Below are 15698 nucleotides of genomic sequence, written 5' to 3'. Positions count from 1 at the left end.
CTGAAGTAATTCTATTCTAGATGCCTCTGGGAATGAAATAAACTGGCATAGATAGGAAAAACGTATCTTCTTCATGGTGTATGAGTCTTTGTACTTGGTAGATACTGAACATCGGGTCTCGTTCTCTGTTTTCCTGTCCTTGGCAGTATTACAGAGGTGAATTTTCACATGAATGAAGTGTTCTTGAATAATTTTCGGAATGTACTGGTAAGAAACAGGCTTTTCTTCTATGTCTGGCATGAATGTTTTCTTACTAACTTCTTGCAGAAAGGAAGTTCCCATGTTGCATTCATGTTTGGCTTTTCCTGAGTATGTATGATGGTATTTAGGAAGTTTTGGGAGTAGTAGAACTTATTATATTGATAGTCTCGGGGGTGTGTGGAGAACAATAACTTGGGGGGTTTTGGTGGTTTTACCCAGGGCTTAGTTGATTAAACAGTATTCCTCTTACTAGTGAATAAAATGACATTTGTTTTCCTACAAAAGCTGTTTTGTAGGAAGTTGTTGATGTCTGTGTTTGTGTACTGATAGTTACAAGCATGGATCAGTATTAACTGATATTAAATTTGTCAATATAGGTAAGCTAGATAAACTACACTCATTTTTTAAAAGCTATTAAAACTGAATTGTTGCCTTTAAGTAGGAGTGTGATGTGTAGGATGATGCTAATGCACAAATGAATTATTAAGATACATTAATTGCATGAAGCCTACAGTCAAGCTGCAGTTGGAAAATACTGGTATGTAACGTTAGAAGTGGTTTTTTTTCTAAGAAGGAATTGTTTTGTTCTCAGAAAATCCAGGTTTCTAGTTGTCACTTTTTTTTTGTCTCAGGTGCAATTAATAGTCTGCTTCTCTGAAGAGGAGGAAAGTACTACAGAAGCCTTTTCTGAAAAGGTTTCTTAGTGATGTTATGTATACTTTTCAGATTACTGGAAAATTAAATTCAGTGAATGAGGCCTGGGAATATTTTCTGGTTTAAAATCAGTTTTTAGTTATGTACAATCTACTATTTGTACTGATTAAAGACAAATGAGATTTTTTTTCTTCTGGTGTAATTGAGAAATTGTATTGAAGAATAGCTTTACTGATGTGGCTTAAAACAGATGTGGAAGAGGGGAGGGAGAGCTGATTTCAAAGAGATATCAAGTAATATCTGATTATGTAGTATTTTCTTATGTTTAGTCAAAGCATTTTAACTATAAAATAGCTCACCTCAACAAGACTACTTGTAGAAATTATGCTGATAGTAACTACAATTATGGAAAACTTCCAAAATTAGTTTATTTATTATCCATGAGTATTCAATGTGCAGTCCTCCAAACCATGACTCATGTTGCTTATCTTTTTGGCTTCTGTGGAATTAAAATATGGGATATCCCAAGTAAGTGGAGATTGTAAGGTTTACGGTTTTTAAAAGTCCTCATGGAAGAGACCATGTTATTATGCAGTTATACTCCAGAGCATGTATTCTACTGCTGTACATAAATGTTTTATTTTAGGGTTTCTTGTGCCACAGTAGTCAAATGTCTAATTTCCCTTTGCCCTAGACTGTGCTGATTCTATCCTGTGTAATACTGCTAGTTTCTAAGTACATTAGATGACCCATTAGCAACCAAATTATTTGAGGTGATTCTTGAAAAGTATCGCTTGCAGCAGTATTCTTGCTTGGTCTGAAGAATAGTAGAAAAAGGAAATCTAAAGCTATTCTGGGAGATGTAAATTTGTGATGGCACAGTGAGAACAGATTTCTCTTTTAATAGGTTCTGGAGAACATTAACACCTCCAGTGAATGGCTTGATCTTCACTCTCAGCTCCAGATGACATGTCCTGTTGTTTGTAAGGGTATGTATGCTTCCATTTTGAAAATGTTGGCAAATCTAGAATGATTTTAAAACACGTCCTTGTAGCTTTTTGTTCTATTCACTTTGCCAGCCACACTTAAGAGTGTCTGACCCAAGTGATCTGTAACTTAGTGGTTTATTCTTGATCTAGCATTGCTCTACAGCCACGATAAGATGCATTGTCACATATCTCCTTGCTCCTTTGGGGAGATAGAGCATGTCAATGCAGCCAAACGGCTTGGACCTTTGAGATATGCTACTGAATATCTGGCTCACAAGCTTCATAGTTTTGCCTGTCATTGTATCTTTCAAGATCATCTCATGCAGTCTGCTGAGGAGCAAGATTTCACTGCAAGGTCTTCAGGCAGACCTGCATACTGGTATGGGGAAAAAGAAATAAAGGGTCATATAGAATCAGTAATATGCTGGATATATTCCTGGGGCAGTGCTGTCCTTTTAGTCTGCCTGGAAAATCCTTCTAGGAATATCCTAGATAGGTCACTGATCTTGGTGACTTGCTGTCCTCTAAAGAGTTTGAATTTAGCCAAAAGTGGATAACAAGTTGGATGATGTTTTCTGAATGCACTTTCCTAAAGCAACTACTTCGTTTATAACTTAAGTTTCTGTTGTTAGATGACATCTGTTACTGAAAATGGAGATGTTACTGCTGGAAAGCCAAATGAAGAGAAAACATACAAAAAGGTAAATAAAACTTACAAACTTTTCATTGCATATTTTTCTCTTCATATTGGTAATTCAAACCTGCTGTAAGTGAAATTTGTTTCAGAACTGACTAAATATAAGAAGAAACCAAACACGTTCCATGGATTTTTGGAAAGTACTTTGTTCCTTCTGTGAAATGATAAGACATTTCTACCCATTGCAGAGCTGACTATTTGAAAGCTTATTCAGTACAGCTTTAAAATATACACTCTTGCTAGATTGATGGAAAGTCTTTGCTCTTAGCAGCAGATACACCTCTGGGCATAAACACTGTTGTCAGAAATTTAGTATGGTATGTTCCCAAATGCTTTGAATGTTGATGCGATGTGTCTGGACTACAAACCTACCCTGCCACTTCCTCAGTGCTTTGCCAAACAGTACACTTTTTGTTTGTTTTCTTTTTTAAGAAAGAAATGTTGTTTAAGAGAGAATATATTTAATGTAGGAGCATGCATCAATGGTAGCATCGTAGGGCTACTTAGATGTTCTAACAGTAGCTGACAGTGGTTTGGGTTTTGGTTTTCTGTCACTGATCGTCTAGGACCAGCATTATTTAGGTCCACCTAGCACTGTTGATAACTGAGCGCAGCTATAAATGCACATTTTTTACACATATTTACACAACCAAATTACGAGCTGCTGGATTTGATAATCTTCTTGACAGATTACCTCAAAGAAGTGGTGATTTTTTTTTCTTGGTTTCTGTAATCTAGCACAGAGGTCCACATGTTCCTACAGTACATGTCATGGCTTAGGGTTTTTCATTTCTGAGTGTTGCCTACAGCACTGCTGGTGAAGTCAAGGAGAATAATAAGCTACTATTTCTTTTCCTACCTGTTTTGTTGGCAGCTGCATTTTCAGTATCTGGGTGGCCTTAACATTGCAGATAATTTCTCAGAAATGAAAGGAAATAATGTTTGAGAAAATGCTTTTTTTCTTTTTAGGTTATAGGTTACATTTAGTTTTCCAGCTTATGACTTTAAAATATTGAAATCTAAATTGTTCTTGACATTTAGTACAAGAAAGGAAGAAAAATTCAGTGCCTGAGGTGGAGACTTTTGCAGTTTTATATTGCTAGACTAGACAAGACAAATCCTGTTAGTCCCACCATGGGTGAGTTTCCATTCCTCCCAGTCATCTTGCATGCTCTTCTCTGTTCCTGTTCAACTCTAAATTCACAATACTCAAGAGGAAGCATTGTAAAGACTTCTCACCATGGCACATCTCTGACAAAACTGTTATGGATTCAGAGTCATATCACATTGAGCGATCACAGTGGCTACCATCTCCAAATTCTGCCATTTCCCCTGAACCACCAGTTGTCGTACTTTTATCTTATGCCACAATTTATCTATGCAGGGCTTACTGCTAGCATGTCTTTGCCTGATGCTTTCACTTCTAACACTGTGTGTCTCCTCTTAAGCCAAATTCTCTACAACCTTTGCACTTTCTCTTAAATCTCATCTTCTTCAGATATTCTATGTAACATGTTTCATATTTTTTACATAAGTCCAGAAGAATCAACTGCGTATGTCTAGAAAGGTGGTTACAGGGTGAGCTTGGCAGGACCTGTGTTTGGTAGAGGCATTTCATGCCATTTACCACTAATTCCATATTTTTAGGTAACTTTCACAAGGAGATCTTGCTCTGTCGAAGTCTTGTTTACAGTTAAGACCCATGTGTCTTTTATTGCCCACATCACTTTTCTTACCCTTTTATATAGGTATTGAATTTACAGTTCTCCAGTCATGCATAGTTGCACTTGGTTTGTTTGGCTGGAAAATACTTGCAGTTCTGTCTTGTGACCTTCTGTGCCACTTTCTCCAGAAATCTGGTCTGGGGAAGAACTTGTTTCCTCGACTAGTACTTTTTTAGCTACTCCGTGTTCCCCTTACCATCTACCACTGCCCTTGATTGCAGTGGAAACATTTTAGGCAAGATAACTCATGTAGTTCTGAAGTCAGACTGTGCTTGCTAACCTGTTCTCATTGCTCAGAAGCTTCACTTCCACTTTTTTTTTTTTTTTTTTTTTAAATATAATAGAGGTGAAGAAGCTTGTGCTGTTCAGCTTAGAAAAGCAAAGGACAGTACCTTGGCTTGAATTATGGCAGTTCTGGTTTTTACTCTGCTCTGCTTTGACCTCTTATGTATAGCACAAGGGCAGCTGTATAACTGCTGTTAAGATGGGACTGAGTAAGTTTATGAAGGACTGTGTGACATGGGACCTATGATACTGGTGTGTATCTATGACCTGCACTGTTCTTACTGGTGATGTGCTCCCCTGAAAAGATCTGGTAGCCAATGAAGTTGTGTCATGAGATGTGGGTATGGAGGGTTTCAACAGAGCAATTGTATACCTGGAAGCACAACTGAGTAACTAGCACGTAGTTCAGAAACACAGACATTAGAAAAGTTTCATAATGTCGTTTTATGTGAGTAATTCCAGGGATTTCTAGTGAGAATTCTGGGAGGTAATAATTCTGAAATGTGGTGACAGTTTCAGTCTCAACTCTACCCCAGGTGAAAGGTCACCCTTGCAAAGCAGAGAGATTAGTGAGGGAAGAGTTAATGTCATCCTGCCATCATCTCCTGTTGTGGGGCCCCCTGGTTCCACATGAGGACTCAGTAATAGGAATGGGAACTCTGTCATGGGCTGTGTATTTTAGTATTAACTTTAAAATCTTCCTTGGGCTCTTTATCTTCTCACAGAGCAAAATGCCAGTGTGGCTCTTTATCCTCTGCCAGCAATTGAGAAGGATCTTTCTGATTCAGGATCTGCAGTCGCTTTGTGGCAAAAAGTACATGATGTGCACATGCATACTGGAATGTCTATAACGCCCAAAATAAAATGAAAACTCTAGGGATAAGAGATGCACTGATACTGCCCTGCTGAAAGGTTACATGTTCCTTGGATGGGGTGAGAGGTGAGGGACAGCAATCCTCAATCTGATCTGAAAACCAAAAGAGCCTTTTGTTTTAAAGAAGTTTGCATTTTGCTTAATTAGATCTTGTGTCCATGCATCTTTCATAATAGCATGACAAGATTATGTCTGTGCAGCTTTAGTCATATATATATATATGACTAAATATTCAGAGACATAACATATATATATATATGTGTGTGTGTATATATATGTGTATATATATATGTTACATACAAACAGGAAAAGTGATGCATGGAGAACATCTGCTTTGTGATGTAAAATCTGATGACCCGTACGAGAAAACTAAATAAATGTCTCAGCTTTAGAGGTGTTTTCCTTTTGCCAGATCCAGTGAGAAATAAACCTAACTAATCAATATATATTAAGCAAAGTTTCTGTTGCTTCATCTGGAGAAGTAAATATCCCTTATTAAGAACTGTGAATTGTCTCATAAGAGAAACCTGGGGGAAAATTAGAGAAAATAATTGCAAATATTTGATTTTTTTTTTTAATCTATCTATTTCATGCTAGTGTAAAAAATTAGTATTTTGGTCTTGGTGTTAAAGGTGTTCTTTATCTAGTGTAAATGAAACTTCTTACCTCGACCAATACAATCTGTCCCACTGATATAGACATGAGTGATCATAGAATCATTAGGTTGGAATAGACCTCTAAGATCATCAAGTCCAACTGTTGACCTAATACTACCATGCCCACTAAACCATGTTAAAGTGCTACATCAACATGTTTTTTGAACACCTCCAGGGATGGTGACTGCACCACTTCCCGGGGCAGCCTGTTCCAATGTTTGACCACTCTTCCAGTAAAGCAATTTTTCCTAATGTCCAATCTAAACTTCCCCTGGTGCAACTTGAGGCCATTTCTTCTTGTCTTATCATTTGTTACTTGGGAGAAGAGACCGACACCCACCTCACTACAACCTCCTTTCAGGTAGTTGTAGAGAGTGGTAAGGTCTCCCCTCAGCCTCCTTTTCTCCGGAGTAAACAACCCCAGTTCCCTCAGCTGCTCCTCATCAGACCTGTTCTCCAGACCCTTCACGAGCTTTGTTGCCCTTCTCTGGGCACACTCCAGCACCTCAATGTCTTTCTTGTGGGGCCCAAAACTGCACCCAGCATTCGAGGTGCGGCCTCATGATCGCCCAGTACAGGAGCACAATCACCTCCCTACTCCTGCTGGCCACACCATTTCTGATACAGGCCAGGATGCTGTTGGCCTTCTTGGCCACCTGGGCACACTGGGGGCTCATGTTCAGCCGGCTGTCAACCAGCATCCCCAGGCCCTTTTCCACCAGGCAGCTTTCCAGCGACTCACCCCCAAGCCTGTAGCGCTGCGTGGGGTTGTTGTGACCTAAGTGCAGGATTCGGCGCTTGGCCTTGTTGAACCTCATACAATTGACCTCAGCCCATCGATCCAGCCTGTCCAGATCCCTCTGCAGAGCCTTCCTACCCTCAACCAGATCAACGCTCCCACCCAATTCAGTGTCATCTGCAAACTTACTGAAGGAGCACTCAATCCCCTCATCCAGATCATTGATAGAGATGTTAAACAAGACCGGTCCCAATACTGAGCCCTGGGGGACACTGCTTGTGACCAGCCACCAGCTGGATTTAACTCCATCCACCACAACTCTCTGTGCTCAGCCATTCAGACAGTTTTTAACCCAGCTTAGAGTGCACCTGTCTAGGCCATGAGCCACCAGCTTTCCTAGGAGAATGCCATGGATGACTGTGTCAAAGGCTTTACTAAAGTCCAGATACATGACATCCACAGCCTTCCCCTCATCGGCTAGGTGGGTCACCTGGTCATAGAAGAAGATCAGGTTGGTTAAGCAGGACCTGCCCTTCATGAACCCATGCTGTCTGGGCCTGAGTCCCTGGTTGCCCTGCACATGCCATGTGAGCACCCTCAAGATGAACCACTCCATATCTTCCCCAGTACTGAGGTCAGGCTGACTGGCCTGTAGTCCCCCAGATCCTCCTTCCGACCCTTCTTGTAGATGGGTGTCACACTGGAAAGCCTCCAGTTGTCTGGGTCCTCCCCTGTTGACCAGGACTTATGATAAATGATGGAGAGTGGTTTGGCCAACTCCTCCGCCAGCTCCCTCGGGTGGATCCCATCTGGCCCCATAGACTTGTGGATATCCAGGTGGCAAAGCAGGTCATTAACTGCTTCCTCCTGAGTTGTGGGGTTTTATTTTGCTCTTGGTCCCTGTCTTCCAACTCAGGGGGCTGATTACCTTGCTAATAGCTTGTCTGACTACTAAAGACTGAGGCAAAGACAGCATTAAGTACCTCAGCCTTTTCCTCATCCTTGGTGACAAAGTTCCCCTCCGCATCCAATAGAGGATGGAGATTCTCCTCAGCTCTCTTTTTGTTGTTAATGTGTTTGTAGAAACACTTTTTGTTGTCTGTCATGGCAGTGGCCAGCCTGAGTTCTAGCTGGGCTTTTGCTTCTCTAATTTTCCCACTGCATGACCTAACAAGATCCCTATACTGTTATTGAGTTACCTGCCCTTTCTTCCAAGAGTAAGAAACCCTCCTTTTTTCCCTGAGTTCCAGCAGAAGCTCCCTGTTCAACCAGACAGGTCATATTCCCCTCAGGTTCATCTTCCAGCACATGGGGACAGCCTGCTCCTGCGCCTTTAGGACTTCCTTCTTGAAGAATGTCCAGCCTTCCTGGACCCTTTTGCCCTTCAGGACTGCCTCCCAAGAGACTCTCTCAATCAGTGTCCTGCACAGCCCAAAGTCAGCCCTCCAGAAGTGCATGGTTGTGGTATGGCTGACTCTCATTCTAACTTGACCAAGAGTAGAGAACTCTATCATTTCATGGTTGCTAAGCCCAAGATGGCCTCCGACCACCACATTTACTACCAGTCCTTCTCTGTTCATAAACAGTAGATCAAGTGAGGCACCTCCCCTGGTAGGCTTCCTCACCAGCTGTGTCAGGAAGTTCTTTTCCACACACTCCAGGAACCTCCTGGACTGTTTTCTCTGCTGTGTTGTATTTCCAGAAGATGTGTGGTAAGTTTTCTGTCCCCATGAGGACAAGGGCTAACAATAGCGAGACTTCTGCCAGCTGCTTGTAGAATGACTCATCTACCTCTTCCTCCTGGTTGGGTGGTCTATAACAGACTCCCAGCAGGATATCTGCCTCATTGGCCTTCCCCCTCCTCTTTACCCATAAGCACTTGGCCTTGTCCTCATAATCATTAGTCTCTACACAATCAAAACACTCCCTAACGCATAAAGCCACCCCACCGCCTCTCCTTCCTTGTCTATCCCTTCTGAAGAGCTTACAGCCATCCATTGCAGCACTCCAGTCATGAGAGTTGTCCCACCATGTTTCTGTGACCACCATGTTTCTGTGATGGCAACGAAGTCATAGCTATCCTGCTGCACAGTGGCTTCCAGCTCCTCCTGTTTGTTGCCCATTCTGCATGCATTGGTGTAGATGCACTTGAGCTGGGCTATCGATTTCACACAATCGGCCTGCCACTCTTAGGTCCGTCACTGGTGGGCCTTGTTTTGTCCCCCTCCCATTTCGAATCTAGTTTCAAGCCTTTTCTATAACTGGCCAACTCATACACAAGAATCCTTTTTCCCGTTTCTAGAAAGCCAAACTCTGTCTGTCACCATCGGGCCTGGCACTGTGTGAACCTCCCCAAGATCATAAAAACCAAAATTCCACTGATAACACCATCCTCTGAGCCACCTGTTAATCAGGTGTGTTTTCCTGTTCCTTTCAGTATTCTTGCCTGCCACTGAAGGGATTGAGAAAAACACAACCTGTGCTCCTGATCCTTTGGGCAATTGCCCCAGTGCCCTAAAGTGCCTTCTGATGGCCTTTGGACTTCTCTCTGCAACCTCATCGCTACCAACCTGCATAACCCGTAGTGGGTAGTAATCAGAGAGCTGTACCAGACCAGGGAGTTTCCTGGTAACACCTCTAACCCGGGCCCCAGGGAGGCAGCAGACTTCCCTGTGGGTTGGGTCTGGTTGGCATATTGGACCTGCCGTTCCCCTCAGAAGGGAACCACCTGCGACAGTTACCCTGCTCTTTTTCTTAACAGAGGCAGTCACAGTGTGTGGGACTGACTGACCCTCCCTAGGCAACTCCCCGGATGGGCCTTCATCTACCTCCTCATCTGCCTGGTCCTTAAGTTCTAGAGCCCCATATGTGCTGTGTAGGGGCAACTCAGTAGGTGAGGGAGGCTGGGAGAGGATTTGCCTGCCACCCTGAGCAGGGACCTATTTCCGGTCCCCTCCTTCTGCCTGGTGGCAAGAGGGCAAGGGGTCCTCTACTTCTTGTGGAGCCACCATCTGCTGCCTTTGCCTCATGGGTGGTAGGGTGTGGCTCCACCAATCTATCTCCCTCAGATGGCTTACTAAAACACATTTCCATCAGAAAACAAGTTATTTCTAACAGCTGAAGAAAAACCATTTTCCACTGGAGCATGTAGAAAACCTTCACATACTTTTTCCTTGTGGTTCACTCCCCATTACTTCTTAAGACTGGAGTGGATTGTATAGATACTGCTTTGAGTAGCTGCTGGTCTGGTCTGTTTAATGTGGAAAGGACATACAGCTGCAGCTGCACCTAGTGATGTGGGACTCAGTTGCTGCAGCAGATGCAGAATGAATGGGAACTAAAGACTCCTTAATCCACTCCCTCATCTCTTGTCTCTTCTTCATTCTGTAATTTCTGCTTTTTGCATGCTGTCAGGGTGTGCACTGCTGAGAGTGATGTTCTCATCTAGTGCATTTCATCTCTGAGGACTAGTTAGCTGTGATAAATTAGTTTATAGCTCTGTGCTAAGAAAAAGCACCTGAATCATTCACTGGTGAAAATGGTCAGTCCTCAAAATGTGCGTGTCCTTTTTCTGTGTGTATGATCAGTGTATGTTGGCCTGCTCTAACTCTAGTGCAGTTTGGCCTTGGGAGAGTTCCCAAAGGGATTACTTACCTGTTCATCCTGGGGGTAAAATGAATCTGGTTTATAATGGAGAAATTTATTTCTGACCTCTAGTATCTTTGCTGTACAGTAGCCATATGTTCCAAGCGTGTCCTGAATCTATGTAGATTAGTTGTAAGAGCTACCCATATATTACAAACATCTGTAGTAATGATTGTTTTTCATTGTTTTTAAGTTCACCTCAGTCGGGTAAAAGCAAACTTTGTCCAGGAGACGATCTCTGACTTAATCTGGGCTAAAGCTTTCCAGAATAAAAACTAGTCTGTAGAGCCTATCAACTGCATTTTTGGGACTTTAGATTCTTTCAATATTTTCTTTATGATTTTATTTAGCTCAGCTAAAATAGAGGTAGGTAACTCTTTACCTGAATTAAATAAATCTGCATTTCTTCAATTTCCTACAATAGTCAAGTTTCGACCCACTTCCCTGGCAGAAGAAAATCTGACTTGCCAGCTGCATGAAAGACCTTGGAGCTCCAAGAAAATGTCTTACATTACTAAAACCTTGTACAAGGCCTTGCACGAGCATTGCTACAACATCCTTTCAGACTCTGAAATGTCTAACTAGACTGAGACAGTGGCACGGTTTCTGTTATGAATCATGCTTCTTCATTCAATTCTAATTATTTGGGGTTATGAATTAGCTTTTCATTTTTCTGCCACTGCAATCTGATAGAAATGCTCTTCTGGCTTTTAATTGTCTAATGTTATTTAGTAAAAGTCCTTGACAGATGATGGAACACAACTTTCTGTTTGTTTTCTTTTTTTACTTGTTTTTAAAACGACAACCTTCCCTTGCATATCCTCACTTTAAAATGGTATTATTTAAGGTGGGTCTATTGGGCTGTTCAGCTGCAGTCATTTGCTACAAGCATTATAATCTTTGAAACTCCTCCTGGTTTTTCTCTCTATCTGTACATTTCAAGAAGTTGCTAAGTTTACAATGTATCACCTAAAAAATTTCAGTCACTCTAATCAAAGAACTTAGTTAATGGAAGAAGAACTTCACGTATATATATGTTCAATGCAGCTTTTAAGGTAGAAGATTCAAATAACTTTGAGATCAAAGAAATCTTAAATTATGTGGCCAGTTCTTTGAAGGTGGGGGTTTTTTGGTTGGTTGTGTTGGTTTTGGGTTGTTTTGTTGTTTTGTTTTTTTTTTCCAGAAAGAGAGAAACAGAGAGATGGAAAAAATCAAAAAGACTGTGGTTGTTTGTTCCATTTCATGCTTGAAGTTCCTGTGCAAAGTAGCAAGGGAGCCTGGCAACAAAATGTAGTCACCAGACTGTAGCTTCTCTTGGATATCCATGAGTTTTGTCATTGAAATCTGGAGTATGCAATAACCACTTTTTTCATTTCCTCCTGATATTTTGCAGACTGTTGTGAGAAGCTGCTGACACACCTGCAGCTTTTGCATTGCAGTGTCATCAAGCACACAGTAGTCCCTAAATCTGCTTCCTGACAAAACAGGTTTCAGCAGGATCCTGATGCTTAATACGCAAGAATGGGGCACAGACAGGTCTCTCAAAGCACATTAAGTGTGTAGAAGAAAATCACACCAGAAAACAAAGCAGATACATATAGTGCTCTTGTTGTGGAAACCTGCTACTAGATTACCAAAATCTCTATTTATAATCTGAAGGCTGCCACACATGTATACAATTAGACTTTGTTTCTCATTATTACATATCTTGCGGGTCTTCTGCTTAGCATCTTACAAGCACTTTATGGAACCTGTATCATAAGTGCGAGTCACTTTGCCCAGGAGCAAGGGGAATTTGCCTGAGTAAAGGAAACCAGCTACCTATTGTTAGATCTTGCAAACATGTACAAGTAGCATTGCTGCATTGCTTTTGGCATTGGCTTATGCCTTGCATCTAATGTCTGCGTGTAGGGTGCTTATTCTTGCAGACATTGAAACTTCACTACTGGAGTTCTTGCTACACTCGGACCTATGTTTTCAATGACAGTCTTTTGAGCACTTTGTACACCTGCAAAGATACTGAAATGACTGCCTTTAGTGCCTTTGCCTGGAGCGATAGCTACTACCAAAATTATGGGTCTCAAATTCTTTTTCTCAGAGAGATTGAGAGAACAGTCAAAGCACTTGGATTCATGGCTGCTTCTGAAACTTAGGCATAAATGTTTTGAAATGGAGGAAAAATGAATTGAGAGCCATAGAGTCATCTGAATCCAATTTTGGAAAATGAAGGGAGATCAGATTCAACTTGGGTCAGAAAATCATTCTGATAGCAGTTGAGCTGGAAGAATCTAATGTGTGGATGTCTTAACTGTTTCCTGGGAGAGCATCCTGACAAAGTTGTTAAAGGTATTCAAAGAGAATACAAGAAAACTATTTTCACCAACTTTGAACAGCAATTATATAAAGAGGGAAAAAAAAAGATCATATTATCAGTTACATTTATTTAATGATCTAGCATTTATGCTAGCATTCAGCATAGTATGCCAGAAAAAGATAAGGTCTGCTGTTTATATTTTAATAGCACAGCTATTGGTGTCTATAATTTAGAAAGCACAGCCACCACTATAGAAAGCAGCATGTAGTGCTGCATTAGTTTGTACTGAGGCATTGCTCTAGGGTATGAAGAAGAGTGGTGAAAGAACATAGCATAGACCAGTATAATTTCAGCTTTCTGAAAGAGGTACACTGTGGATATTTCTACTCTTTGCTGCAGACCTTTGTTTTTCTAGGTCTGTGGGACCACTTCTATTTACATCTACATTATACAAATAAATGCCTGTCTGTCTTTCTGGTTGTTTTGAGTTATAGATTTCCTTATTATAAGAAAACATTGGGTAGAGTTTTCCTCTGGAGGTCACAGCTGCTTCTTGCAAGGCAGACTAGCAGCACTAAGGTAATTTTGTTCTGCAGGATGAAAGAACAAGGTAGTAATAGCCATTCACTTCCCCCAGACCCCACCAACTCCCAGCAGCAAGATCCAGATGTTAGTGATGGGTGCAGCTGCTGAGAAAATATTTGATAGAGAGAAAAACTGTGAGCTGAAGGAAAAGTGGAGTACCATGGCTTTAGTGACCCACAGTTACAAGTTGTGGAGAAACAGTAAAAGTAGTTCAGTCAGTGGGATTTTCTAGTAAGTTGATCTTTACATCCTTGCTTGTGATTTAATGTAAAAGGAAATTGATAGCTCAAATGTGGCAGCTGCAGAAAGCATGCTGAGGTGGTGTGGCCACCTCCAGAAACTTCAGCAGAAGCGACTGCAAGAAGTGTAGTTTCAATGGCACTGTAAGCACAGCAGATGCTCAAAGACTAGAGAACTCTAGTGGAGAAGCAATGGGATAGGTAATAACCACACACACATCTTGAATATAACTGCAACTTCCTAATGTTCAAAGAGATCTTTTTTAAATGTTGTTTGAGGAAGATACACAGGCACTCTCCTCAGGTGGTTTGTCTTAAGGGTTTACACAATTATGGAGGTTTAGTATCTTTTCAGGAGTCTGGAAAATCTGTGTTTGCTTGGAAGTGATAGTATGTGTGGACTCCTGGTACTTATGGTAACCAGTATAACTGAAGAACAAATGCTTACTTGTAGTTGAGAATTCACATCTGGCCTTAACCCGTGTGGCTTCAATCATTTTGACCAAGTGAGACCCTATGGATTTCACTTTTTTTTTTTTTTTAACTGAATTGAGAATGCAGCCTGAAGGAAGGCGGCTATTCTACACCAGTCCAGTTCATTAAGTCCCACCAAGCAGCAGAGTGGGCTGGTGTGGGAGGAGATGAGAGCAACCTTCTCCGCAGAAATAGCAGAAAGAAATTAACTAATGGCAGCTACATTGTAGGAAGCATGGCTGCAGAGCAATGTTAATCAGTGGTGGCTTCTGCTCAATGCATCCCTACCATTTCATTAGGCAGATTATAAAACCTGTTTGAATGACAGTAGTACAAAGGGTGAAAATAAGCAAACGTCATCTTGCCTTACAGAGTGATCATGAGGTGGAGTTGCTGAGGCAGAGTTGTTTGGTTTTTTCCCCATGGCTTTACAGCACCTGCAATAAGGCAGATGTCTTCTGGAAGAATCACCAGAAAGTTGCCCCAGAAAGTTCATAGGCCAAACTTCAGCTGTAATAAAAAGTGTTATAAAAACAGAGAATAGATAAACAAGGACAAAGTTTAAATCCATGCAGTCCTAAAGGATATCCCTAGGATGTCTACTTTTAAAGGAGGCAAGAATGTTAGAGTTACATTTTTCATGAGCTGCTTGTGGGGAATGCATACAGACTTAGCAAAGAACAATTGAGAGTTAAAAGAAGAATGGGAAGATAACTTTGTGAATTGAGAAATGAGGGAAACATCTATTAAGTTAAATGAAACCTGTATCTTACTCAGTTCCTCACTGCTCATAGTTTGTTAAATGATTAATAGTCCCATACAAATATATATAGAAAATACAAGAAAACTTGTTTAAAAGAATAAACCTATTTACCATATATGAAGTCTTTGTGCACTATGTACTCAGAACCAACCCTTTACCATCACATCAGTGATTGGTTACGTTTGCCAGCTGTTTACAACCTTCACACTAATGGAAATAATTATTGAACAATGTATAATATACTTTCTGTAACTATAGTACCTATATTTTTGTCATTCCTGCATTTTTTTGTCATTTTTTTTAAAGGACAGACTTTTCCAGTCCTTTCAATAGCCTTGTCCCTGACTTGCATAGTTGTTAAATAACTTCATTTCAGTTGAATTCTTTGTTATCTGAATGTAAACTGGCTTTACATAAATCATATGTCTGATTATCACCTTTCTTTTATGAAAGTAACAAATTTAAATATTACTGAAGTAGCCTGAAAGCAGTTATCTGTGGGAAAAGCAATGTTAACATCCTACTTAGTATGTTTGTGGGATCGTGCGCAAACTTAATGCCTGATTTGAAAGGATTTAAGTTCTCATTTATTTTGCTACTCTGAAAAAGGATTTCAGCTTGGAGTGATGTAGAGCAAGTGGAAGACCCATCTGTAGAGAACAGTAATTCATGAGACAGCACATCTAGTGCTAGAATATTTATTGGTGATGCAGATATTCCATATATCTATCTGTCTCTGTGTTGTGTATTATATTCTGGTTTCATCCTGTAACCTGTTGTTATGCTTTATGACTGCATGTAGTATTTCCTCTCTACAGACCTTTTAGCAATGCCGTACAACAAATACAGAGAAAATATG

The 15698-nt window shown here is 40.8% G+C and overlaps 1 protein-coding gene across 1 annotated transcript in view; it reads left to right on the top strand.

Moving 5' to 3' along the window:
* Nucleotides 1-2164: 2164 nt before the first annotated feature.
* PIP5K1B (phosphatidylinositol-4-phosphate 5-kinase type 1 beta) overlaps nucleotides 2165-15698 on the top strand; it is an 82906-nt gene continuing 69372 nt past the window's right edge. The window contains exons 1-2 of the mRNA XM_086479449.1: nucleotides 2165-2194; nucleotides 2477-2545. Coding sequence (XP_086335575.1) covers nucleotides 2165-2194; nucleotides 2477-2545 — 99 coding nt within the window. The remainder of the gene's footprint in view (nucleotides 2195-2476; nucleotides 2546-15698) is intronic.

Source organism: Leptosomus discolor, chromosome Z (genome assembly GCF_034619465.1).
Source record: "Leptosomus discolor isolate bLepDis1 chromosome Z, bLepDis1.hap2, whole genome shotgun sequence".
Taxonomy (NCBI): domain Eukaryota; kingdom Metazoa; phylum Chordata; class Aves; order Leptosomiformes; family Leptosomidae; genus Leptosomus; species Leptosomus discolor.
This window is presented reverse-complemented; position numbering and strand designations above follow the sequence as displayed.